We start from the raw sequence: 26,664 nt of genomic DNA, 5'->3' as shown, positions 1-26,664 counted from the left end.
ATGAGCCATGGTGACACGACCAGTCTGGGTTACCACCATGCATCCATGGTGTGGCCTTCTCCGTGGTTTATTAGGCCTGGTCAACCCATACCCCAAACCCCACATGTGCCACAAAACATGATGCCACATGTAAACAGGGATCTCAGCAAGCTAGAGTTCCTGTCCAGAGGAGAAAGCATGATGAGAAAATCTTCACCATGGCAGAGAAGTGGTTGGGAAAACCAGGGCTGTATCTTGGGGAAGAGCAGTTTCAATGGGAGACAAGGGCTGTGATCACTATCTCCAAATATCTCATGGGCTACTAAGTAAAAATAAATAAATAAAGTAAATGGCGGGGAGGGGGGGGATATGAGGATCAGTAGGTGGAGACTGAGGGGAGGCATATTTTGGCTAAATATAGGAGGAAAAATTACCCAGCTATTGGAGCTGCTCACATATGGGACAGACTGCTTGGAGATGGGGTAAGATCCCTAGTCTTAGAGGTAAACAAAGGCTGGGTATTGTCTTGTTGGGATGTTGTGCAGGTGACTCATATGAACCGAGTAACTGAGGCAAAGGATCAAACTGTAATTAATCTATAACTATTGGCTGAACTTTTGGTGGGATTTATAGTTGGATATGTTGTGAAGGGGCTCATGTTATTGAATGGACATTATTGTAGATGCTTCTGAGTTCCCTTTAAGCTGCAAGAGACCATAGTTCTGGGTCATCTGTGGCATCTGAGTCCACACTCATGGTAGCCACTCAGTGCCTCGACTGCTTCCCACCACAGCTTAGCTCTTAGGGGATGATCTTTATTCTACGGGGAAGTTTGATCCTCTCAGGTCAGTTGGGTCACCAACTCAACATATCCTGTCTCTATCCCATCATTTTCATCTTCTCCTGCCAGTCTACAGGGGATCAGACTTTTTGTCCATTGAGAGATAATCCCACTGCCTGTAATTCATTCTTTCCCATTTCTTCTAGGTCCAGAGGAAGGCAAAAAATATTTCTTATTTTTTCTTTTTTTTGCATATATATATTTATATATTTGCATATATATATACATATATATTTAGCATTTTCAATTCCTTCAATACTAAATCATATTCATATCTTTTATCTTTAAAAATCCTTAGGGGGCACCTTCGTGGCTCAGTCAGTTAAGCGTCCGACTCTTGATTTTTGGCTCAGGTCGTGGTCTCACAGTTCATGAGTTGGAGCTCTGAATAACAGCATGCAGCCTGCTTGGGATTCTCTCTCTCTCTCTCTCTCTCTCTCTCTCTCTCTCTCTGCCCCTCTCCCACTCATGCACATGCACGCTTCTCTCTTTCTCTCCCTCTCTCTCTCAAAATAAAACATTAAAAAAAATTAAAATTCTTGGATTAGTCCTATTGTCTAGTGACCCTTTCTTTACCATCAGTTCACCTCTGTTGCCTCTGTCCACCTCATCTTCTCATCTCCCTCTTGCTCCTCTGTAATCTAGAATCTGCCCTCACTGCTGTCCAGGAACAATTCTCTCCACCTTCCACTCTGGGGTCACCTGCCGCTGTCTGGGATAGATCCCAGCATTGGTCTTTGTCTCCTCCCCAGATCTGGCTCCCCTTCCCACTTCTGCCTTATACTCACCTCATGTATTCAATTCATTGTGTGAGTCTTGGTTTTTCTCTCTCAAACCACTGTTCAGATTTATACCTTTCTCTTAATTCCTGACATTAGTCAAGTCTCCTATTATCTCCTACCAAGATTAATGCACCAGCTCATGCCAGCTGGTGTCTGTTCTTCACTCAGATTTACTTCATCCAGTTTACGGCTGTCACATTGATCTTCCTAAAAGCCCCCAAGTCCCGAAGTCTCAGGACCTACCAGGACTCTCCCCTGCTCACCATAGTAAGAGGGTCCCCTTTTCTAAGGCCCTTCAGGGTCCAGCTTCACCCTACTCTCTACCAATCTTCTTTCTGTTCTTCTGAAGTCACACCTGCCCTGGGCAACAAGGACCTTCACGCCTGCCCTTCCTCCACGGTAACAGCTCCTTCCGTGACTTCTCTTCCAGGGTTTGCCTTCTCTGGACTGTTTCCCTCACCACTGGGGTCCCAGACAGATGTTGCTCCTTCTTAGGCCAATGAGCACCTAGTAAGCTGGAAGTGAGTACCATTTCTTTTGTGATTCTTTTTAAGGTTTTTAATTAAAAATGTTTTTAATTTATTTATTTCAGCAATGTCTATACCCAACATGGGGCTCGAACTCACAACACTGAGATCAAGAGCTGGTGTCCCTTGTGGATCTTTTAAAAGAAATAGAGGGGTGCCTGGGTAGCTCAGTCAGTTAAGCGTCTGACTTCGGCTCCGGTCATGAGCCTCCCAGTTTGTGAGGTCGAGCCCTGCGTCAGGCTCTGTGCTGACAGCTTGCCCAGAGCCTGGAGCCTGCTTCAGATTTTGTGTCTCCCCCTCTCTCTGCCCCTCCCATGCTCATGCTCTGTCTCTCTCTGTCTCTCAATAATAAATAAACATTAAAAAATTGTTTTAAAGAAATAGATGTTTAGTTCATGCAGAGGCCATGTCTTATGTTCCTCTTGGGTCCCCATAACTTGTACAATGAACATCTAGGGGTTGCTCAAGAACCTCTTATTGATAACTTGATTTGGAGTTTTCAGTTCTAATCTAGAGTCCTGATTAGAGACTTGGGTTTTTATAGCCTTGAGAAATGGGGACAAGAGAAGGGGCTAAACTTGGATTGGAAGACATGGGATGGGGTATTGCCAATAGGGCCAATAAAGTGAGCAGTAAGTCAAAATAAAGGCCAGGGAAATTGGGCAATGGTAAAAGCCAGAAAGAGAGGATGACCTCTTCCCCTCTGGAGACCTCTGGTCTAGACAAAGCAATTCTACCATTGGGTAAAGTTGCGCAGAGAAGGGGGCAGACTATGTAAGTGCGGGTTTTCATCTTTTGAGGCAAATGAACTGAATATTTGAAGGGAGGGCTCCCACTGTAATTAATTTTTGGTGATTGGCCATTTTGCTGGCAGGATTTTCCCGTGAGACGTGAGAGTACAATGTGGAGCAACAGTCCTGCCCCCCATGGGACCCAGTAGCAAGACAGAGCTGCAGTAAAGTCAGCGGTGGCTGGGCCGATGGAGGCAGAGAGAGGCAGAGGCCTGGAGCAGGTGAAGAGGGGGAGGAAGGTGGGACATGGGAGCAACCGGGAGGGGTTGCTTTCCTTCCTATGGGGAGGGTAAGAGCTGCTTTTCTGCAGGTGCAATTCTACTCTTAGGGAGTGGATGGTATCAGATTTTTTTTGAAATGGTTTAGTCTGATGTCTTGTTTAGCACACTCCATTTCAATGGCGATTTTATGCCCAAAGTGTGGCAAATTGGAATTTTTGTTAGGGGCACTTCAGGCAGATCCGACTGACTGCCATTGGGAATAATCACCACTGTGAGTAATAGCAAAGCGTGTCTTCCTGTGCAGTAACAATACCTGGCTGAGAAGAGAAATAACTGGACAGAGGCAGTAATTGGAAAGGCAACACCTTGCTCATGTTCTTAATTCCAAGAGGCATAAAAATGCTGCTAAAATTATACACTAGCATTTAGCCCTAAGATTGGAGTTAATGAAAGGACCAATAACTTCGTGTACCGAACAGTAGAATATTTGGCAAAACAGGTCTTAGGAAATGTGCTATAATAGAACCCAGGAAACAGATTGGCAAAGCCTAAGAAGGAGACTGGATATTATGTTCTGATAAAACTATTAATGCAACAGAACTCATAGAGATGGTTGTTCTACTTAGTAGAGATGTCATAAAAATCTATATAGGAAACGTGACCGTGTACTTGGTCCTTGTGGAGGAATGAAAAGAAATGTGGCCAGTGAGGTTCATTCCAGTGCTCTTGTTTGCACCCGATGAAGGCAGGACTGCTGATAGGAGGGGGTCATCTCAGAACGTATGGAGGGATCTGCTTTACCTCCATTAGTTGCAAGACGGTTTTCCTAGATGTCATCGCAGGGGGAATTTCTAGCCAGACAATAGCTGATTATGCTCTCATTGGATAAGAGCCCATATTGATTAATCTGGACAAGAAAAATAATCCTTTGCCCTCACATGGCACTTTTTTTCTTTTAAACTTTGAAAGTATTTTCACTGCATTGATAGCATTTTTTTTTTTTTTCCTGACTACTCTGTGCAGTAGGGCAGGCATCATTATTATGATTTTCCAGATGAGGAAACTGAAGTCCTTAGAAATTGATTGCAGGTCACCTGAGTGGCTCTGGACAGCCGGGACCAGCACCCGGGACTCCTGGCCCTCCGCCCTCACTGTGGCTAGCAGGGAATTCGCACACGCCCTGGGGTCTGTCTGCTTGGGGGCCGGGGTACCTGCGGTGCCATTGTAGACTCCCAGGCGCAGTTTGTACAGGTTTCTGCCGTCCTCCACAGAGAACTTGTCATAGTAGGCGAAGGCGGCCTCCTGGCCGTCACGCATGTCCACACGCAGCTCGTAGCGGCCCTGGGATGTGATCCTGTGTATGTTATCCAGCCCTGGGGAGAAGAGCAGAGAACGCAGGGGCTTTGGAAAGGGGAGGGAGAATGGGACTGTGGCCTCAGACGGATGTTATAGAGGAGGAGGGGGAGCCCTCAGGCCTTCTCAGGTCATTTACCAAACAGATCTTGCTAGACTCAGAAATTTTTCCTGCAAAAAGACAAGCCCTGGTCTGCTGATGGGTTTCTACCACGGGTCAGCTCGGGGGTCCTCACACCCTGTCTTGACCCAGTTACGGACAAACCTTGAGCCTCGGGACTCCTGGCCCCGTCCTCTTCCACCTTCTACTTCAAACTGTGTTGTTGGGTGAAAATGACAAGAGGCATTAATTACATGGGCTTAAATCCTTGGTGTGAGTGGTAGGAAGTCAGAGAAGGTGAAGAGAGGTAAAGATACTGATCAGAGGAGTTCAGGACCGGCACTAGGGGCCCAGGAGAGCCAGACATCTTATCATCGCCCAGTGGCCTGCAAAAGAGGTTCTGTTACCTTGCCCTTCCCTGTCTCAGCCTCCAGTCCTCCTGGGCTCCCCTGGTCAGCTCAGGAGATATAGCCATCTGCCCCCTGACCACAGTCCCTTTCTGTCTAATCTACCTGCTACAGCTTGCATTGCTCCCTCTGCACTGGTTTCTGGGTGGCTATGTTCCCCCATATGCTTCTCTCTGGGCTCTAAGCTTCCCAGGCCTTGGTCTGATGGATTCTCATAAGGTGCAAACCTCTGTGAGCCCACATGCTCCACAGCAATGTTTTCTCATATATATTCCCTTGTCTGCTTGCCCTGGCTGGCTGTGCTCTGGGACTTTCTGGTTTTGACCCACCTGTCCAGACTGTGAACCACTCAGCTTGCACTGCTGGTGATGTCTGAGTCCTCCTGATTTCTATCTGCCTACTGAACCGAGGTCCTCTTGCTTGGCTGTCGTATGTGATCTCTATCTATCACACACCATCATGAGAATGAAAGAATCGAGGGGATGGAAGGGAATTTAGACATTGCTTAGGTTTATCTCTTTGTGGAAAAGGAGGTTGAAATCCACACAGGCGAAATGATTGGCTGAGGGCCACCTGGATCTTTCTGCTTCCCTCTCCTCTTTGAGATTTAAAGCTTTACGTTGATTATAAGTTGAGGGCTGTTTGCTGGGGTGCTGACCCACAACCTACCCTAGACTCGTGCTTGTGTGGTGTAGTGGATCCTGGGTGTGCCTGTCCGGATGCCCTCAGTAGATGGTGGACCTATCCCCCAGCTGCTAGATGTCTTGGCTGGTAACAACTCACAGCTACCTTCTTCTTGGATAATAACACTTGACCAAACAGGAGTCACTTCCTCCTGGCAGCTACACTCTCCCTCCCCCCTGCCTTGAAGCAGACTTTCATTAATGCCTAATGTGGGGGTACAAAATGTCAGCCCCCTTGTCCTAGTGGGGACCGACTCTGAGAAGCAATTCATGTTCCAGCACTCATGCTCACCCGAGGACGAGACTGAAGATTGTCTCCCACCACAACCACAGTTTTGCGTATTTCCCCTGCTCTATCTTGCTTCCTCTGTTCCCCTGCCCCCAAGAGCACTCACCCAATAAATCACTTAAACAAAACTCCTTTTCTCTGGCTCTGCTTCTAGGGAACCCAACTTAAGATATAAACCATGGGTCACAGTTACCCTCAACCTGAGTATTGCTGCCAAACTATATCTCACCAGGCCATGCCTCTGTTCAAGAGCCCTCACTGGCTCCCTATTACCTATGGCATTAAGTCAAGACTTTTCTTCCGAGCTTTAGGTACCATAATGTGCCTTCATTTAACCCACCTAACCTCATTTTCTTCTTTCCCTGACCTGTACCTTTCCTCTCGGTGGATGGTTTCTTTACTCTTGCGTTTGCGTCTGTCGGAAGGATCCCTGCCTTACCTCTTTTTTTGTCCCCTTCCTTCCTGCTTCTTTTGACTCATCCGTCGGCACCTCCTCCACACAGCTGACCCCTCCCCTCTCTGAGTATCTGTGGCCTTCTCCTTGGTACTTGGTGGGTTTATAGTGTTTCTCAGTGCGGGATGGCCTTTCTCACCATATGAGAAATACTTTGGGAATAAGGGCTACTAAATAACCTTAAACATATAGGGAGAAAGGTATTTCCAAATTCTATTTCTTCCTTAATAGGTGAAGGAGGAACCTTAACTCTAATCCTAACCTTGACTCCCAGTCTCTGTTTGGTTCTAGTGCTTGGTGGTGAGCCCCCAACACCTTTTAATCTTTGTTTGTACCACTCCCAGCAGCATCAGCCTTGAGGGCCCCATATTTAACTGTCATTTAATAATATTAATATTGTTTCCTTTTCGTTGTGTTAATGTTTAAGTCTCCTTTTTATTTTGGCACATGATAACTAGCTTGCCATTTTGGGCAATGCTATTAAGTTTCTTCCCCCAAACAGTAGATTTAACTAAATAAAGCAAGCGATACAGAGGGAATTTAAGTGTGTGGTAGTTTAGCTACTTCACAGATTATGCAAGAATTGTGGAAGCGGTGTTAAGTGCCTGAGGTCTGGGGAACACGAGCCCTGTCTGCCGAGCCCACGGATTTGTATGCATTGCACTGGCCTCCCAAGCTGTATGGAAACTTCTAGAAGTAAAAATACTTCCGGGGCGCCTGGGTGGCGCAGTCGGTTAAAGCGTCCGACTTCAGCCAGGTCACGATCTCGCGGTCCGTGAGTTCGAGCCCCGCGTCAGGCTCTGGGCTGATGGCTCGGAGCCTGGAGCCTGTTTCCGATTCTGTGTCTCCCTCTCTCTCTGCCCCTCCCCCGTTCATGCTCTGTCTCTCTCTGTCCCAAAAATAAATAAACGTTGAAAAAAAAAAATTAAAAAAAAAAATACTTCCTATTCACTTGACTTGTCTCTCAACGTTCTTACGTTGTAGTTTTATTACCTACATCAGCAAGCATAGATCTGGGCATCTAATAGGTACTCAATAAATTCTTATCATTAATTGACTGATTGATACCTATACATTAAGTACCTACTCTCTCAGCCACCATAACAGGCAATGAGTGGGATTAAAAGAGGACTATGATGTGGTCCTAGTCCTGAAAGAACTTTACACAGTATAGTCAAGAGAGACAGAGAGGAAAATGGACACTGTGCTTTGGGCCCACAGAAGAGGGAGTGGATGGGGGTGGGGGTGGGGAGAGGGGTGGGGTGCCTAGTGGCGGGGAGCAGTCTCTGGAGGTAGATTAGAGAGGGCCTTGACCTTAGCTAAGGTGTTTGGCTTTCACCTGGTGGTGATGAGTCGTTGAAAGGGTTTACAAATGAGGTTAACCACTGCTCAGATTTTGGGTGAGGGAGCCGGTGGTGAGGGAGCATGTGACGATGGAAGGGCAGGGAGGTCGGGTGGGGGGCTGTCATGCGAGCAGCCAGGAGAAAGACAGTGAGGCCCCGTGAGACGGTGATGGGGACACAGAAAGGAGACCACAGCTGTGGAACCCGGTTGTTTGCCTGTCCCCCTGCCTTCCCGTACACATCACTGTGAAAATCTAACCAAGCGGGAGATGGAGGCAATAGATGCGCCACTTTCTGGGATTGGCACTGTGGCCAGCTGCGTGGATGGGGTGCAGATTCACCTTCACACACCAGTTCGGTTCTCAATCTACGCCTCCTGCTTGTGTCAGACCCCTGGGAGATTGCAGGTCACTTCCAATGGCCACTCTCATGTTTTCCCTTCCGTCGCCAAGTCAGGTGATCACATTCCTCCAGGGAGCTGGGGCAGGGCAACCGCCTCCGTTCTCTCCTGACTGGCAGGCTGGCCCGCCAGCGCCTGGCTTCTGAGAGGTGACCGGCCGGCTCGCTGTGTCCCCCGCCCCCTCTCCCCTGACCAGGTGGCTTACTTCCTCTGTAGTTGCCTCATGTCAAGACCCATCAGCATAAGAGACTATTAATGAGGATGGGAAGAGACAGAGCAAAGAGGAAAACACCACAATAAGATAAAAACAGATCAATAGTGGAGCCAAACAGAGCAAGAGGTACTGAAAGCAATTCACGAGCTGTCAGCTTCTCAACAGCCACTGCGTTTCCGATAATCCCAGACGGACACACAAAGGAGAGAGATGGACGAGAAGCCAGAGCAGGGCTCCGGGGGAAAGCACAAAGGAGGATTACCCAGCCAAAACTCATCCTCCAGGTTCCCGAAGCCAACACGGTACTCAGCCCATTTCCGGAAAAAATCGGTTTGGCCATTCTGCCGTCTCTGGAATACCTGTGAGGGAGAAAGGGGGGAAAAAGTGATACTAAGAAAAGAAACTCTCAAGAGTAAAACTGCTATAACCGAGTTTTGTATCTGCTGCGACCAAGACGCTCAGATGAAGAGCACTGCAGTACAGAGCCCGGTTTTGGCACAGCACTCTTGTTGGACGTACTGGGAGCTCTCCTCCTGAAGTGCAGAGGCCCCTGATGAGTAGGCCAGGGTGTGATGTTGACACTAATTTGCACCCCTGCGATACACACGGGACTCAGGATACATACCAAGCCCCCAGATAGGCAAGGGAAACAGGCTTGGCTCTCCAATTAATCTTTTTGCGGCAGAGTGTAGAGGAAAGCATTTCGCACCCAAAGAACGGGACCAACTTCAAATCAGCTAGTAACTGTCATCATCCCATTGCAGGCAAAGCAACAACATATCGTTCGCTTTCCGAGCTGTTTAAGTCCTAATTTCATTTAACCTCCAATGCATCAGCCTCGGCTTCAATTTCCAATTATGCTTTAAGAAGGAGGCACAAATATGTCAGAAACATAAAAGAAAATGTCTCCCTAGAGTAGCTTATGAGCACAGCCACCATTTAACTCCATTAAAAAACTATCCATTCTGCACCAAGAAAAATCCAGTGCTGTGTGTTAGTAGCAGAAGGTGGGGAGAGGGCGGGGCGGGGTGGTTTGGGGAGGGGGCCCTGTGAGCACGCAGGGACTGAGCTAATGCTGGGCTGCTTTAGGGCCAGGTTGTGGGAACTCTCCCATCCGTCTTATGGTGAGCTGCACTGATAGGTGGGGACATCTGTGAGGCTGTCCTTTGTCTTCTCGTGGTGTTACCCTAGTAGACTGGGAAGGAGGGTGTCTGGCTTTTCCTGAACACTGGTGCTTCTTGAAGGCTGTGACAGCTCTGGGGAAGAACCAGGGAGGCCAGGGAAGGGTGGGGCAGGGGAGGCCTTTGTAACTAGAGCCGGCTATCCTGGCTCCGCCCCTCATCTGCCCCTCCATTTACTCTTCCCATAGACCTCCCCATTGAGGCTCCCCTGCTCCTGCAGAGGGCCCTTCTCGTACAGAGGAACCACCCCTTCTTTTCCTAGAGCCTACAGCAGGCGAGACCCTTGGACTTATCTGACCACTACTGCCTTTCCCCGGCACTCTGGAACCATATTCCTGGGGCTCCTACACCGGGTCAGGTCACTGCAGTCTGCGGCCTCAATATCTTCTTCCTTCCAGTGCTTGGCCAAACCTACGCCTGGGCTACTGAGCAAGGGCCCAGAGGCAACAAAGAGCCCCAAGATGGACAGGTGAGGGGTGGATGAAGAATGGCCAGAGGATGGTGAAATTTGGATCCGTAGGCGCTGATCCGGATGGATGAGACACCAAGGATGTTTGTGTACGTGGAGAACAGCCACATGTACTTACAATCCAGCCACCCCCATCGGTGGTCATATCGCAGTACACCTGTAACTTCCGGCTTAGCTCTCCATTGAGGAAGATGGTGTAAACCCCACTCAGAGTGTCTCCATTCATCAAATGCTGGGCACAGTCTTGAGGATGAGGAAACACCCGGCCCCCTGCATAGGAAAAGAGGCAATTTCCAGAAAGGGTCCTTTCTCCTACTATGCATAATGGGCCCTTGGGTTGGAGAAGGTTGTGGAGGGCCTCGTGGCACTTTGTCAAGAGCTGTAAGAAATCCTCGCTGAATCTCAAACAGTGTGTGGGAACCCTGCATCATCCTGCATCCCCCCTCTTTAACTGATGTCGGATTTATTAAACAACATACAGTTTTATGGGATCTGAGGGCCAAAGATCTGGATTCACGGTCTCGCTCTTTCACTTACCTATTTGTTTGGCTTTCGGCAGATGGCCTGACTTCCCTGGGTATCAGTTTTCTTGTCAGTAAAATGGGGATAATAAAAATATCTCCCCCCCCCCCCTTAGGAGTGAATGTGTGTTAATGTAGCTAGTGGGGTTACTCAGGTGCTGATTGCAGATGCATGGGCCACAAGAAATCAATGTAGAGCCCACCTCTCAAAAGGATGAGAGGCAGTAAGCAAAACCTTCTGCCATCCTCACACCAGCATGAAGAAATGCCCAAACAAGCTCTGCATTAACAAGATGGATCTCTACTCCTCAAGCAAAATAATCTCCTGATTGGACTAAACAATCAAATGGCCATGTTTTACAGTTCAGTGTTAAGTTTGAGGAAAGGGCAGGGGAGACAAATCACTGCTCATCTTTCAGAGAGAACAGCCCAATTTGTAGGACAATATCTAATTAGCTGAAAGAGAAGCTTAAATCATGTATCTTGAAGAGCTTAGCTTCAGGGCAAATTTTAATACTTAGCAGACAAGCCAAGAAGCAGAGATCCCACCGGAGGAGATTTCTGGACTGCAGGAGTGGATAGGGCAAGCACAAGGAAGAGCATGCCGCGTAAGGAAAAGTGGTTCTGGTGCTCTGTAAATACAATGATGTTCAGGGTCAAGGGAGTGCAGTTGATGTGGTTTTGCATCCTTGAATTGTAGCAGTTATGAGGAGTCTGGGTAGGGACCTCACGTATCACTCACTACCGTGTCCCCTAGTGGCGGGCTCGGTGCACTACGGGTGTTGACAGAGGGCCACTTGGAGTCAGCTGGGGGGTCAGAGCAAGTGGACAGCATAATGCCACACAGGGAAGGTGATGTAATATCCTCACTGAACACTCTGGTCATCTAAGGCTCCTGTCACAGATCATCTGTGAAGCATCCTGTGTTAGGAAGAGGTCACTGGGATTCAGTGGGTGTGCTAACTCCTAGCACAGGAACTGTCCAGCTTGCTGTCATACCATGGTCAAGGGGCACCGCCACTTAAGGTAGTTTAGAACAAGGGGACCTCCTCCTTCAGACACATTTGTATCAGGGAGTAACAATACATTTCTATAAAACTTATACTTGACAAAGTGCGTTTTATTTCTACTTGATTCTTGCAAGAAACTTGGAGAGAAAGGCAGATTGTTATAGATCAAATGGATTGTTATTTTTCAGACAAAGAAACTGTACTCAGGAAGATCACACAACTTCCACTGGTCACGTAAACTCAAGTGTTGGGACCCCAAGTCGAGTACTCCCTACAGTTGACTAAATGGAATGTCACATAGGCATACAGTTCACGCGATCTACATCTATCCATACAGCAAAGGATTAATTGATGTCTGTATTTATCTTATAAACATATAAAGCCCCAAAGGTTAAAGTTACCTCAGGAAGTTCTATGTTCAGATTAAACATATTTATCCCCCAAACTGATTTTCTTAAATAGCTGAGGAAAAGCTCTTAACTTTCGTCTCCAGCATGTCTTAGAGCCTGATTGGAGTTCTTGACTCCACATATTTCTAGAGGTTACAATTATGTTTCAGGGGACAGGTGTAAGCGAGCACTTCCCCTCTCCCTGTTGCTTCGGGAGCACTGTGATCATGTCTTGGCTTCTGGGCCTTTCTCCACCTCGTCTCTGCAGCAACCAGCCTGTCTTCCTTCCCTTCTCCACTCTTCCCTCATCGCCTGACTTTCTTGCTTGAGAAGATCACCACAGAACGTTCTTGGCCATCAGCTCGCTCCCACCTCATGTGTTAAATAGTCCTTTTTCCCTGGGGCCCCTGGGTGGCTCAGTTGGTTAAGCATCCGACTTCTGCTCAGGTCATGATCTCACAGTTTGTGGGTTTGTGGGTTTGAGCCCCACGTCGCGCCCAGTGCTAACAGCTCAGAGCCTGAAGCATGCTTCCGTTTCTGTGTCTCGCTTGCTCTCTGCCCCACCCCGCTCATGCTCTGTCTCTCTCAAGAATAATAAACATTAAACATTTTTTAATAAAATAAAATAAAATAAATAAAAATAAAAAAAATAGTTCTTTTTCCCTAATCAACTTAGCTACTTAAAGAGGCCAGAAACTCCCAATTTTTTGCCAATATCCAATGTGTCCCCAACAGAACATCTTCCCCCAACCCTCATACAAATACGCATCTAAAATAGAACCAAACTTCAGGATAGGTAAATAAGTGATGTTATACAGGTTTCTTCACCTTGATGATGTTGATCATTTGATATTGTTAATACTAAAGTTAGTGATACTTTAAAAAGGCTCAAACACATTAGTTGCTTTAAAGGTAGATCTACCAAAAATAAATATAGTGAACTGAGATGAATTTGCCCTGGAGAACTTTTTTTTTTTTTTTAATTTTTTTTTCAACGTTTATTTATTTTTGGGGACAGAGAGAGACAGAGCATGAACGGGCGAGGGGCAGAGAGAGAGGGAGACACAGAATCGGAAACAGGCTCCAGGCTCCGAGCCATCAGCCCAGAGCCCGACGCGGGGCTCGAACTCACGGACCGCGAGATCGTGACCTGGCTGAAGTCGGATGCTTAACCGACTGCGCCACCCAGGCGCCCCCCTGGAGAACTTTTGAAACATCTGAAAGACTGTCATGTAAAAAAGGAATTCATGTTTTTTAAGTCAGAAAATGGGAATAAAATCAACTTGAGAAAATGTGGATTTAAGCGGTCTCAAAGTTGAGAGGAGATGAAACTCACAGATTGTCCCCTGGGAGAAGAAGGGCTGTGTTTTCTTCCTCCTGGGTCCCTACCCTGGGCTGGATGGTGGAGGTGCTCACCAAATGTGTTTGGGGCTAATGCATAGTTGCCGGGTTCCCTTTTCTTACTGTTGACAAATTGCAAGGCCACCTGGTTGTTTCTAGATTCGTCATAGTCTGTGGCATTAATGGAAGACAATCAACAAGCATTGTGCAGCGACTAGGGTTTTCTTGGGGTTTGGAGAAGACAACTCTACCACGAAACCACTCCTCTCCACCTTCTCTGGCTGTCAATATTGCCAGAGTTTTGCCTCATATCACTAGTCCTTGATCAAATCATTATTCCTTTTCACCAGATGAGAGGAGGCAGAGGCTCCCTAATTGTTCCCAAGTGGTCACTTCATTGAAATCTAGATTCCTGGGTTCTGCAGCAGATGAACTGAATCAGAATATTAGGGGGTGGCAGGGGATCAGTGTCTTATCAGATCTCCTCAGATGAGTCTGAGGAACAGCTGGATTTGAACTACACTCTTTCTCGGGTACATTTTCCTCTTAGAGAGGCCAAGAGATGGAGTTGGTAAGCCACGCTGTGTCCCCTAGGGGCCCGGCGGTCTGCTTTCTCTGCCTAGATCCTATGCTCTAGTGACTAGACTGAATGTCTCAGTCTCTTCCTCCCTCCCTCCCTCTTTCCTTCCCCATCTTTCCCAGTAGGTATGTCTTGAGCAGGCCAGTCCCAAGATTTAGGCTGGGTGGCCTGGGAAAGAGAGGGAATAAGAGATGCTATATATCCTTGAGTTTAAGCCTTGTGTTCTAGTTTTTTTTTTCTATTAAGCTCTGTGTCGGGGGTTGTTAGACCTTGGCTTAGCTGATTATAAAGAATGCACTGAGGGGCACCTGGGTGGCTCAGTCGGTTGAGCGTCCGACTTCGGCTCAGGTCATGATCTCATCTCATGTTTTGTGGGTTCCAGCCCCACATCAGGTTCTGTGCTGACAGCTCGGAGCCTGGAGCCTGCTTCAGATTCAGTTTCCCTCCTCTTCTTGCTCCTCGCCCACTTTCACTCTGTCATTCTCACAAAAATAAATAAACATTTAAAAAAATTGAAAAAGAGGAATGCACTGATTTCTGCTCTGCTGTGTTCCTTGCATGTATACTGTGGTTTTATACATTCTTAGGAGATTGTCAGGACAGATTTCAGGCATCTCTAGATGTCATGCCATTTAATATCATCAGAAATTCACCTTTGACCCTAACATAGATCGTTCCAGTGATCTTTCCAAGGCAGAAATTTTAGGACCAAAAACTTTTGTTCCCTGAGGTACAATAACTGAGGCCTGGCTTCACAAAGAGCCTTTTTTTTTTCTTCTTTCTTTCTTTCTTTCTTTCAAAGCACAAGCTGCAGTGATTACCAAGTTAGGAGGAAAGCAATGCCAAGTGATTGGTACACTGGGATGTCTCATGGTTAAGTGTTTGTAGGTGTAATTGTGAGATCAACAGGACTGGGGCACTCACCGGAAGAATTGCTCAGAAATTGGTTTGTGTTGGGCATCCGAAGGCTGAGTGCTGAGTGGGGTGAAGTGAGCTACGTGACATACAGCACAATAAGACAACCCCCAGCTGGCTGGGAGTGAAGGAAGAGACTTTTTCTCTCCCTGCCTTGTCCCTTACTTGTTTTCCACTCTTGGATGCCATCTTTAAAAGAGTCAGAGTAGATGGCTTTGGAGAGCATCTGCCTACTCATATGACCTTAGCATCCGGACCAAAGCCATGATGCCAGTGTTTCCTTCTGAGGACAGCCTCAGCAGGTGTCTGTGTAACTACACAGCAAAGTGTGCTGCTCCACAGAAGCACAGGTGGCTGCCTCTGGCCACCAGCACTTAGACTGTTCTTCCCAGAAGTGGGTTTCTGGTTGGCAGGTTTGTGGAGGGTAGTCTGAGGTCATGGACAGGGCAAAGTTACCTGTTCAGCACACATGGGCTGTGAAAACCTACCACCTTAGCCCCCTTAATAGCATCTTCTAATCTATTACTTGCTTATTCTTTTATATATTCATCCAACAAACATATGGGGGCATCTGTTGAGTTCTAAATGTTGTGCTAAAAGATGGGAATATGAAGAATAAAAGGATGCAGTCCCATCTTTCAGGTTTCTCACACTCTGGTGGGAGAAACCAACAAAGAAAACCCCAAGCTCTAAGTGCTCTGGGGAAGAGGTAAATATAGAAAGTTATCAAACATGGAGGTGGGCATTCAATGAAGCTTGGGGCTGATGAAGATAAGGGGAGTGGTAGAGCCTGGGATGTGGCAGGATTAGCAAGTGCTACTGGGAAAGTACTTCTTATTTTAGGAACTGATGCAGAAATTAGCTACAGATTGGTGGGAGAAGGGTGTCCCAGGTCTGTACAAAAAGTATGGCTTATTTGGGAAACTGCAGAATTAGCCAAGAGCTGGTCTGAGTGGATGAGTGAGAGCTTCAGGGAGGTAAGCAGGGACTGGATCATGGCATTTAAGGAGCTGAACTATCTTGGTCAGGTGATAGAATGAAGAGACCATTGATGGACTTTAAGCTCAAGTTTTTAGAAAGATCGTTCTTACTGTGGGGTGAAGAATGAATTAGATTGGGGTGAGACTGGAGTTAAGACCCAGTTCAAGAGGGAATCTGGGAGGAGAAGGGACAAAAGTCTTTAAGGGTATAATAGGAATGGAGAATCAACTGAACAATAGATAACTTGGATACCTTCACCTGAAGCAGAGTTGCTGAGGAAGGTCCTCAAGCTCTGCAGACCGTCTGCCTCTACCCACCATGGGCAAACCCACTAGGCTTCCAAATCTTCTTTTCAAAGATAAGCTGAAAGTACTCTCACAGAGCAATATTCTGACATAATTTGCCTTATTCTGTGGATTCACTTATATCAGGAAACCCAGTTCCATGGCAGATGAGTTGATCACAGACTAGCAGCTCTCAGCCTGGCCCCTCTCTGTGGCTCTTGATTGGACCTCGCAAGGAGAGGGCTGGATCATGGTAATGCCTCCTGTCTGGTCTTTTCCTGCCATTCTGACCCTACTTATATCTACTCTCCATTTTTAATGAGTGCTTTTTTAAAAATAATGTAAATGTGATCCTATCTCATCCTATCTCTCTCTTGCCAAATAACCTCCAATGGCTTCTTCGGTGCAATGGCTCCAATTGCAATAGCTTCTTGAATTTAGAAGAAAATCCAAAATCCTTACCTTGGCCTACAAAGCCTGTATGCTCTGGCTCTGCCTTGGATTTCGCACCCTCTCTTGCTGGCTTTCTTCTAATCTGCTGAACATACCAAACTTATTCCTCCTTTGGGGTATAGTAATTACTCTCACTAGGTCTGGAATGCTCTTCTTTGTGTAATTTGCTCTCATCATTTAAGCCCTGGCTCAAATATCTCTGTTCAAAGGGAGGCCTCTTCCTGACCATCTTAGTTGAGGCCAGAGTCTATGATAGGGGAAGGAAGTGACAATCAGAAAACACTTCCTGCCGTAAGAACTGTCCTAGAGGTCAGCTCTTTATATCTGTGCCTATTCCATTACTGGTTATTTTTTTAAATAATATTATCTCTACGTGAAATTACCTGTTTTCCTTCCTTCGTCTATTCCCAACTGCTTCATCCCCTTGAATATAAGTTTCAGGAGGGTGGGCACCTGGTTCATCTTGTTCATTACTTTATCCTCAGAACTTAGAACAGTGTTTGACCCATGGTAGATGCTGAGTCAATATTTGCTAAAGGTATAAAGGATATAAAGCACTATATCCACTCCTATGATTATGAAAAGGGAAATTACAGTTAGATTTTCTGAAAACATTTGGGACAATATAATTAAAAATTGGCCAGATAAAATCCTGTGTATAATGACATATAAGGTCCTTCTATAACATTCACAATGCCATCTTATAACTGAGGCAGATGGTATTGATGTTTGATAAAATTCACTGCCCACCCTAAAGAGTGATTGAACATCCCCGTCCTGCTGAATGCCATAAACAATTCTATGTAAATAAATTTAAAAACTTGGATGAAATGGACCATTTCCTTGAAAATCACCATCTACCAAAAGTCACCCAAGATGAAATGGGTAACCTGAATAAGATTATAACTATTAAAGAAATTGGATCTGTGATTACAACCTTTAGAAAAAGAATCGCCAGGCCCAGATGGCTTCATTATTAATTCTATCAAACATTTAAAAAAGGAACATCACCAATTTTATACATTCTCTTATAGAAAATGGAAAAAGAGGGAACATTGACAACTCATTCAATAAGGCCAGCATCACCTGGATACAAAAACCAGACACAAACAGTACCAAAAAAAAAAAGAGAAAAAGGGTAGGTCAGAAAAAAGTTTTGAAGTTCTATTTTTGTTTCTCCCCCATACTTTCATGGACTATTCATTATCTACCTCTTCGTGTGTACTTGGTTCTTCTCTATTACACACATAACAGACACAGCAGCTGATAACCCCAAAGAGACATGAGCCCATAAGCCAGAATGTCCATCACTGGAGAATAAGATTACTGAGAAAGAAAGACCACAGGCTGTGTGACATCCATCCCCTGATGCAGAACTATTAGAATAGTAGGTCCAAGTTTAAATTAAGCATGACAGCTTTATTTAAGGAGGTAAGAAAGGAAATTAACAATATAAAAAGATAACCAAACTCATGCATAACTAAGTAGAAATATTAGGCATGAATAATATAATAGTTGAAAGTAAGAACATAATGGATGAGATAATGGAGAATTTAGATCCAGCTAAACACAAATAAATGAATTGAATGATCAGATGGAGGAACTTTCTGAAAAGATTTGAAAGCAAGATAAAAGGCAAGAAAACATAAAGACAAAGCTAAGAGATTTGGAGGAGAGAATATACATTCCAACATCTAACTAATAGAAGTCCTAAAAAGGGGAAATGAAAACAGAAAGAAATGTGTAAAGAAATAATGAAGATAAATGTCTCAGAATTAAAGATAAAACACCTCAGATTTAAAGGGCTCTAGGAGTGTTGGACTAAAGATAAAAAGAAAAACAAACCCCAAGACATGGTGAAGTGGAAGACTGTAGAAAAGAAAGAGAAACATTCTAAAAGCTTCTAGAAAGAGCAGACCGCCTCCAGAGGGAACAAGGATCAGACTGACATCAGACTTCTCAGTGGCAACACTGCATATGAAAAGACAATGGAATATTTTAAAATATGAAGGAAAATAAATATTGGAACCTAACACTTTGTATCTCTGATCACATTGCAATTCAAATGTGAGGTTATGATTAAAAAAAAAAAAAAAAAATTCTCCGGGCATGTGAGATTTCATGAGGTCTGCCTTACAAAATCCTTTCTGGAAAATCTAGAGGAAGCACACAGTTCAGAAGACTGACAAATGCTACAGATATGAAAAGTAAGGGTGGTTAAATACTTGAGTAAGATGTCTTATTTTTGCCTTAAATAAAAGACTATCATAAAACAGGAGGGAAAAATGCCTGTTTTTAACAACCCACAGCCCAAATCCACACAGGGTTGGTTTGGGTGAAGGTGAAAGGGACAGGGAGTGGGGAAGAGTCCAGAGGGTTTGAGAACATGCTCAAGTACCTGGATTGCTGCAGGGAAGGTACTATATTGATCAGTTTAAGAAATTTATAGGGACAAGTAAACATGAATATGGATCTTAAATCTAAAAGCTGGCTCTTTGAAAATATTAATATTGATTAATGTTAATAAGACTGATTAAAAAATAAAGACCGAAATTGCCAAAAATAAGCTGAAAAAAGTGAAAATAACTGAAGATATAGTAGAGATTAAAAATACAGTCTTTCGAAGAATTTCATGCTACTAAAATATAAGACTCAGATGAAATGAATAAACTCCTAGAAGGTTATAAAGTGCCACAACTGGTATAAGAAGAAACTGGGACCTTAGACAGATAATGCAGAGATACTAGTCCAACATCTGACATCCCTAAAACAAAGAGAAACAACTAAAACAACAAAAAATGCCCCAATGGTTTTAGTGATGAGTTCTGTTGTAAGTTACTCCAAAAAGAGTATGAAAAAGAATGAAAATTGTCTAGATTTTTTAAATGAATCTAGTGAAACATGGATTTCAAAACTCAATAAGGAACCATGTACATGAGAAAATGTATAGATCAATTTCACTTACGATTGTAGATCGTGTAAACAGGTTGTGTTTGTGTCTGATTGTGTAAACAGGTTAAACAAAATTTTACCTAATCAGACCCAACAGTGGATTAAAAAAAAAATCACATTCAGGTGAGGTTTCTCCTAGGACTATAAAGAAAACTCTATCAGTGTACTTTATCTCGTTATTAAGATAAGGATAAAAATCATATAATTAACTCGGTTGATGCAGAAAAAAGCCATTTGATAAAGTTTAACCACAAAGTTTGTGACAAAAACTCTTAGCTTCAAATAGAAGAAAATTCTTTAACTTAAATGTTTTAAACTTCAAACCTAAGCGAATATTACCTTGGTTTATTTAAGATTAGCTAATTATATATTTATTTTATTTCAGTAAACATTTTTTTAATGTTTATTTTTGAGATATAGAGACAGAGGGAAAGTGGGAGAGGGGCAGAGAGAGAGGGAGACACAGATTATGAAGCAGAATCCAGGCTCTGAGCTGTCAGCACAGAGCCCGACGCCGGGCTGAAACTCACGGACTGCACGAGATCATGACTTCAGCGAAGTCGGACGCTTAACTGACTGAGCCACCCAGGCACCCCTATATTTATTTTATTTTAGAAAATCTTCTGTTTTCCCATCAAAAAGAAGCTTAAAAATGAAGACTTAGCAAAAAGTATGCAACATGAAGCTACAAGTAAGCATTCCCTTTAAGAATGGGAACAAGTCAAGGTTACCTAATATCACCATTCAGTTTAACATAGTTCTTGAGGTCCCAGCTAATGGGATAGAAAAGTAAATAAATAAGAGGTATAAGGATTAGAAATATATAGATAAAACCATTATTATTTGTAAATGATATAAAACATTTACCTAAAAATATCAACAGAAATAATAGATAATTAGAATTAATAAAAGAGCTCAGCGGGATTGCTGGGTATGAGATCAATATGCAAAAATCCATAGCATTTTTCCATATCAGCAACAAGGAACTAGAAAATAATTTTTAAAGTTCAATGAAAGTCACTGAGCAATAAGAAATTGTAAATTGTTTAGAAATTAGCCAAGAACATAATGTTATAGAGAAATACTTAAAATCCTATTAAAGAGCACAGATATGATTTGAATGAATGAAGACACATTGTATACTTTTAGAAGGGATGACTTAGTATTCTAAAGATGTCAGTTCTCTCCAAATTTATAAACTTATTGCAATTCCAGTCTAAATTCAAGATGAAATTTCTTTTGTGGAACTTGATAGACTTATTTTGAGAGGCCTATGGGACAATGAAGGTCACAAGAGCTGAGTCAACTTCGAAAAAGAAAAGTGATATTAATATTGAGATATTAATATTAAGATACTGAGTGGTCGATATTAAAACACAATGTAGTGTTGGCTATAGAGCAGACCATGGACTAGAATATGGAGTTCGGAGTTCAGAGATGGATACATGTACATATGGAAACCTAATATACAGTAAAGCAACACAAATCAATGGAGAATAGATGGATTACTTAGTAAATGATGTTGAGGAAACTGGCTTACCATATGAAGAAAAATAAAACTGTATCCTTACTGGGGCACCTGCGTGTCTCAATCGGTTAAACGTCTGACTTTTGGTTTTGGCTCAGGTTGTGGTCTCATGGTTCGTGAGTTTAAGCCCCATGTTGGGCTCTGCGCTGATAGCCTGGAGCCTGCTCAAGATTCCCTCTCTCCCTCTCTCTCTGCCCCTCCCTTGCTTGCTTGTATGCAGTCTCTCTCTCAACATAAATAAATAAACTTAAAAAACTATATCCTTACTTAATACCACATACAAAATGACTAAATATAAAAAAATCTAGAAAGTTAATAAAGGTACACATAGAAGAATACCTTTGTGTCCCACAGGCAGGTAGAGACTTAAAGACTTCAGAAACTCAAATAATGCTAGATAACACTTACTTATCACAGGAACTCTGATAGAAAGATAGGCTGTATGTGCAGGCAATTTATAGAAAAAGGCAACTCGAAAGGCTAACAAGTATAGATGAGATGTTTAAACTCAAACTTGTTATTATTTAAAGAAATTCAACTATATACACAATGGAATACTACGTGGCAATGAGAAAGAATGAAATCTGGCCTTTTGTAGCAACGTGGATGGAACTGGAGAGTGTTCTGCCAAGTGAAATAAGTCATACAGATAAAGATAGATACCATATGTTTTCACTCTTAAGTGGATCCTGAGAAACTAAATAGAAGACCATGGGGGAAGGGAAGGAAGAAAAAAGTTAGAGAAGGAGGAAGCCAAACCATAAAAGACTCTTAAAAACTGAGAACAATCTGAGGGTTGATGGGGGGGGTGGGAGGGAGGGGAGCGTGGGTGATGGGTATTGAGGAGGGCACCAGTTGGGATGAGCACTGGGTGGTGTATGGAAACCAATTTGACAATAAATTTCGTCTTAAAAAAAGAAAAAAATAAAGAAATTAAACCAGAAAATTAAATCTCAATTATGCCTATTAGACTGTCAAAAGTTACAAAGCTGGATCATGTCATTAGGAAACAGGAGCCGTCATGAACTTCTGTAGGGAGTGTGGACTAGCATAGCCATCCCAAAGAGCAATACTTAGTTAAACCAGGTAAACACATACCCCCTGACCCAGTCATTCCTCTTCTGGGAACATATCCCAAAGGTGATGCCTCACTGATTCATAAGAGGGCACATATAAGGTATTTTCTGCAGCACCATTTGTGGTGTGGGAGGCTGGGGACCATCTGCTGTCCATCTTGGGAGAATGGAGAGGTAACATGTGATGGATGAACAGCACGCAGTGTTTTGCAACAGTTGGAAGCCAGAGACTAGGCACCTGCACTACAGCATCGATGGGTCTTAAAAACAGCGCTGAGTCGAAAATACAAGAGCAGGAAATGAATTGTGTAATCCAATACCGTTTGCACACATTTGAAATGTACTCAAAACTTGCCCAAGAACACATTTTTCAAAAACACATATAAACCAAAGGACACAAATTCAACGCCTCAGAACGGTTGCGTGTAGCAGGCGGAAGAAAAGGTGAAAGCAGAAAGAAAGAAATGAATAAATATAGAGAGGGCCCTTGGGGGTCATGGATGGGAATAGTTTGTTCAAATGGGGTCTGTAGTGCCCTTCTTCCGCACAGTCAGGTGTCCAAGAAAGGAGAAGGTGGACCTCTCCTTTTGGGGGATTGCTTATTTCAACGGAGCTGGCACGCCAGCTGTTTCTAAGTAGTGGAGCAGAGGGAATCCTCTCCAGTTCCCTACTTTGGTGAAAGGGGAAGTGTGGTATAAATGAGAGTAGGAAGCAATGCACAGTGGGCATTGGAATTCCCAACTGATAATTACGTGGATTTGCATGACCCACTATCTATTGTCCAGGGATCCGGGATTTGCCAATCTTTATTAATTTTTACAGCTTCAAAACTGAAGCTTGTGTTAGAATAGACTCCCAGAGCTTTTCCTGAAAAGCCCCAGAGAGCAGCTCAGCCTGGATGTCGGATAGACTGGAGCAAAGGCAATAAAGAAAACTTCTCATTACTCATCTCTGGGTACCTCCACAAATGATTGTCTTCGCTTAACCTCAAGGTCAAGACAACCTATTTTATAGTGTTTGCTATCTCTGAGGACAAGCTTTAGTGAGCGTCTTGTTTGCTTCTTATAGTATTAAAAGAGACAATGAAACCTGCGTCTCAGAAGATCATTTCACCAAGTCCCTGTTGCTCTACGGGGAATATTTGTTTCCTCATTTATATTCATGTCTCTGAAAGACAAGTAGACCTTGAATGAAATTTCAGGCGACAGTAAATTATAAATAATGTATCCATATTTTTTCTCTTCCATTCTACTTGTATTTAATTCCCCCTAGAGTCTTGTGCAAACACCAGGGACAACAGGACAGACAGCTATTAACATGATGGAAAGAATGAAATGGGTTTATGCTCTATGGCAGGAATACAGCAAGGGAGGATATCTTGATCAAAGAAAGTTTCTGAGGTTTTGTGGGAGTGAGTTCTTTTCTTCTCGCTCTCTCTTTTATTTTTATTTTTAAAAGCATCTCAACTCTTTTCCAGACCATTAAATAGACATCTGCTTGAAATGAGCCTCTTATTGCGGCCCACCCAAGGCAAGATGAAGGTTTGTCAGCGGATGGAGGCCACTTAGGGGCCCAGCTCTAGGCTCTTTTGTTCCATAAGACAAGGCATAGAAAATGCTTAGAACGACCAGCTGATAACATCCCGTCCTAAGAATAGGATGCTGCTAAGTGGAGAGCTCAGGCACTGTCAATGAAGTCGGAAAGGATGCCTGTTACAAGAATGAAATTAGTCTCTAAATCCATCAGCCCTGATGTGCCGTCACATTGGATGCTCTGGTGTTTTTCAGACCTCTTGCTCAGCGGGAATAATTCATGGGTTCAGACTGGCAGCTCTTCAGTCTTTCAAGTATGTGAAAAGATTCTCTGCTCTTTGTTTCTTTCTTCCTCTTCTTCTCCTTCTCATTCCCCTTCCCCGCCTTCTCCTTCTCCTTCTTTTTCCTCCTCCTCCTCTTCTCCTCTTCCTCCTCCTTTTCTTCTTTCTAGGCAAACAGGGGCCAGCCGATAGAGCGGACAGGGCGAGCTGTGTGGCTCCCGTGTGTGTGTGTGTTGGGAGGGAGTTATAGAGACAGGGAGAGGATGAGTTGGGATGTGCTTCACGTCAGGGGAGGCAGAATCAGGCCGAAGGTGCAGCCACTGAGGCCACTCTTCAGAGGGAGCCTGATCTCCAGAGACCTGTAAGAGATCTATGGGGCTAACAGGAGAGTTCTGGGATGAAAAACACCTGCCCCTGATGCTGGAGGCCCCCTCTCCTGGACTCCTCCTCAAGGTGTCTGGCTCAAGCCACCCATTAAGCAAACCCCAAACTTTTCCTTTTCCTTCTTCTTTTTCATATATATATATATATATATGTATATATATATATATATACACACACACAGAGAGAGAGAGAGAGAGAATGCATGTGTGTACATAAGAGCAGGGAAGGGGGCATAGAGAGAGAGAGAGAGAGAGAGAAGAGAAAGAATCCTAAGCAGGCCCCACAGGGCTCGATCCCATGACTCCTGGGATCATGACCTGAGCGTAAACCAAGAGTTGGACTCTCAACCGACTGAGCCACCAGGTGTCCTTCCCTCTTGATAACATCCTGACCCCCACATTTAGGAAGCTGATACTCTTGTGTTCTCTTCCTCCTTAATAAAATTTGCTTTTGGCAGGGGAGTTGCAAGGGGGTGGTAGAAAAGGTGGGGGGGGTGGGCATGGCTCAAGCAGAGAAGACTCACTAATGTTGACATGCAAATAACTATGCAGGTTTAGTACAATCTCTTCAGGGAAATTTGCATTTCTGGTGGCAGAAAGAACCTGAAATTGGAGGGACTTGGGGCATCACACTGTGCAGGCAGTACCTCTCTCTCTGCCAGTCCCGTCCCTGTGATGGATATTCAAAATCTCCTTCTACAGCTTTGTCTCACCAGAAACCCCTCTTCCATGCTCTGCAGCTGGGATTTAACTATTCCATTCAACCCACATTTATTATGTCTGCCGTGTGTCAGGCTTTGTGCAAGGTAGTTCCATATGCATTACTTCCATCCACACACTTTTCATTCTGCAACTGGTCATTTCAGTGGGTTCTGATAAATCTCCAAGACAAAGCCAGCAGGGTGTGGTACGCATCAGTGGTTTAAATTTAAATTTGAGCTTCACAGCAAAGCTCTGCAAAGACTTCCAAACATGGATATATCTTTGCCTTGTACCACGGGAGTAGTGACAAGTCCTTCTCTGGTCAACCCCAAACTGTCCATGGGGCGGCTCAGTCAGTAGCTATGCTCATTATACAGGATCGTGGGCTCTTAACAGTTTCCCCCTTTTTGAGTTGGTATTGGTCATGCCCCAGGAAGCCCAGTGTCAGCTGGAGTTTCATGAAAACAAAGAAACAAACACCTAAATCCCCCCTGATGTCCCCTCTGCATTGTTCACTAAACAAAGCCACTACCCTTGCCCCCTCTCTGGATTTCCATGAATTGTTAGCCCTCTGCTTATTAGATCTGGCTGAGCCTCCCGCGGGATTTGGGATCCCAGACCCAAACTATTATACATCTGTGGGGCAGCTTCGCATAAGGGAGGGCCAGTGGTGGGCACAGAAGCTGGTACACTTTTATTGCCTGGGTGGATCTGGAACAAGGCACAGCCACAAGATGCTGGAGAAACCTCAGGTGTGCCAGGCGAGATGAGGCACGTTCCGGGTGGTATGGCCGTAGACTCAGTGTCTTATCATCCTGCTCACACACACCAGCTGTGGCATTACGAGGGAGGGAGCTGTGGCCCATACTACACTGAGCGATCTTTGAAACCTAGGCATTTCGGGGATGAAATGATTACTTTGGACTTAATAAATATGCACATTGGGAGCTCTGGTTTTTTTCTGTCATCTGTGTCCTTTTTGTGGGAAAGAAATTCTTAATTCAGGGAAAAGCTCCGATCCACGGGTCTTTGGGTGGCAGCTTGAAAAAGAGGACCACAGAGGACCCTTACACCTGTGAATACGCAGCAAAGGGATGGAACAAGAGAAAGTAGCACCTTGATGCTGAGATAAGTCCCTCCATGAAAGGGCATGGAAGGGGCGCAAAATTGACTTGAGCCCCTTAAAGGGATCAAGTGTCCTCCAAGTTCTGCTTCGTGAAGACGCGTTTCGACTTGTGGCAAGCCCTGTGACCAAGGCTTACATTTATTTTTATTTATTTTTAAGATTGTTTAAAGTTTATTTATTTATTTTGAGACACAGAGAGAGAGAGAGAGAGTGTGTGTGTGTGTGCATGAGTGGGGGAGGGGCAGAGAGAGAGAGGAAGAGAGAGAATCCCAAGCAGGCCCCATGTTGTCAGCACAGAGCCCGATGTGGGGCTTGATCTCACGAAGTGTGAGATCATGACCTGAGCCAAAATCAAGAGTTGGGCATTCAACCAACTGAGCCACCCAGGCGCCCTTGGCTTATTTTTATTTTTAATTAAAAAATCATTTTTCTGATGAATGTGCTCATTGTAGACACTTTGTAAGATATTCAAAATATTAAAAAGAAGGGAAAGGAGAACTCATTCACAATCTCACTACCTTAAAGAACCATTAGTGACATTTTGGTGTATTTGATTCAGTGTCCTGCTTTACCATT

At 44.3% G+C, this 26,664-nt stretch overlaps 1 protein-coding gene across 3 annotated transcripts in view; it reads right to left on the bottom strand.

The window, feature by feature from the left end:
- The window catches only part of TNR (tenascin R), a 410,417-nt gene that overhangs the window by 2,446 nt on the left and 381,307 nt on the right, over positions 1-26,664 (bottom strand). For all 3 annotated transcript variants that reach the window (XM_040446717.1, XM_040446716.1, XM_040446718.1), the window contains 3 exons: positions 10,153-10,304; positions 8,647-8,743; positions 4,353-4,514 (listed from right to left, as the gene is read on the bottom strand). In XM_040446717.1, the coding sequence (XP_040302651.1) occupies positions 4,353-4,514; positions 8,647-8,743; positions 10,153-10,304 (411 nt within the window). The remainder of the gene's footprint in view (positions 1-4,352; positions 4,515-8,646; positions 8,744-10,152; positions 10,305-26,664) is intronic.

The sequence above is a fragment of the Herpailurus yagouaroundi genome, unplaced genomic scaffold (assembly GCF_014898765.1).
Source record: "Herpailurus yagouaroundi ecotype Mexico unplaced genomic scaffold, PumYag 195, whole genome shotgun sequence".
NCBI classification, from domain to species: Eukaryota; Metazoa; Chordata; class Mammalia; order Carnivora; family Felidae; genus Herpailurus; species Herpailurus yagouaroundi.
This window is presented reverse-complemented; position numbering and strand designations above follow the sequence as displayed.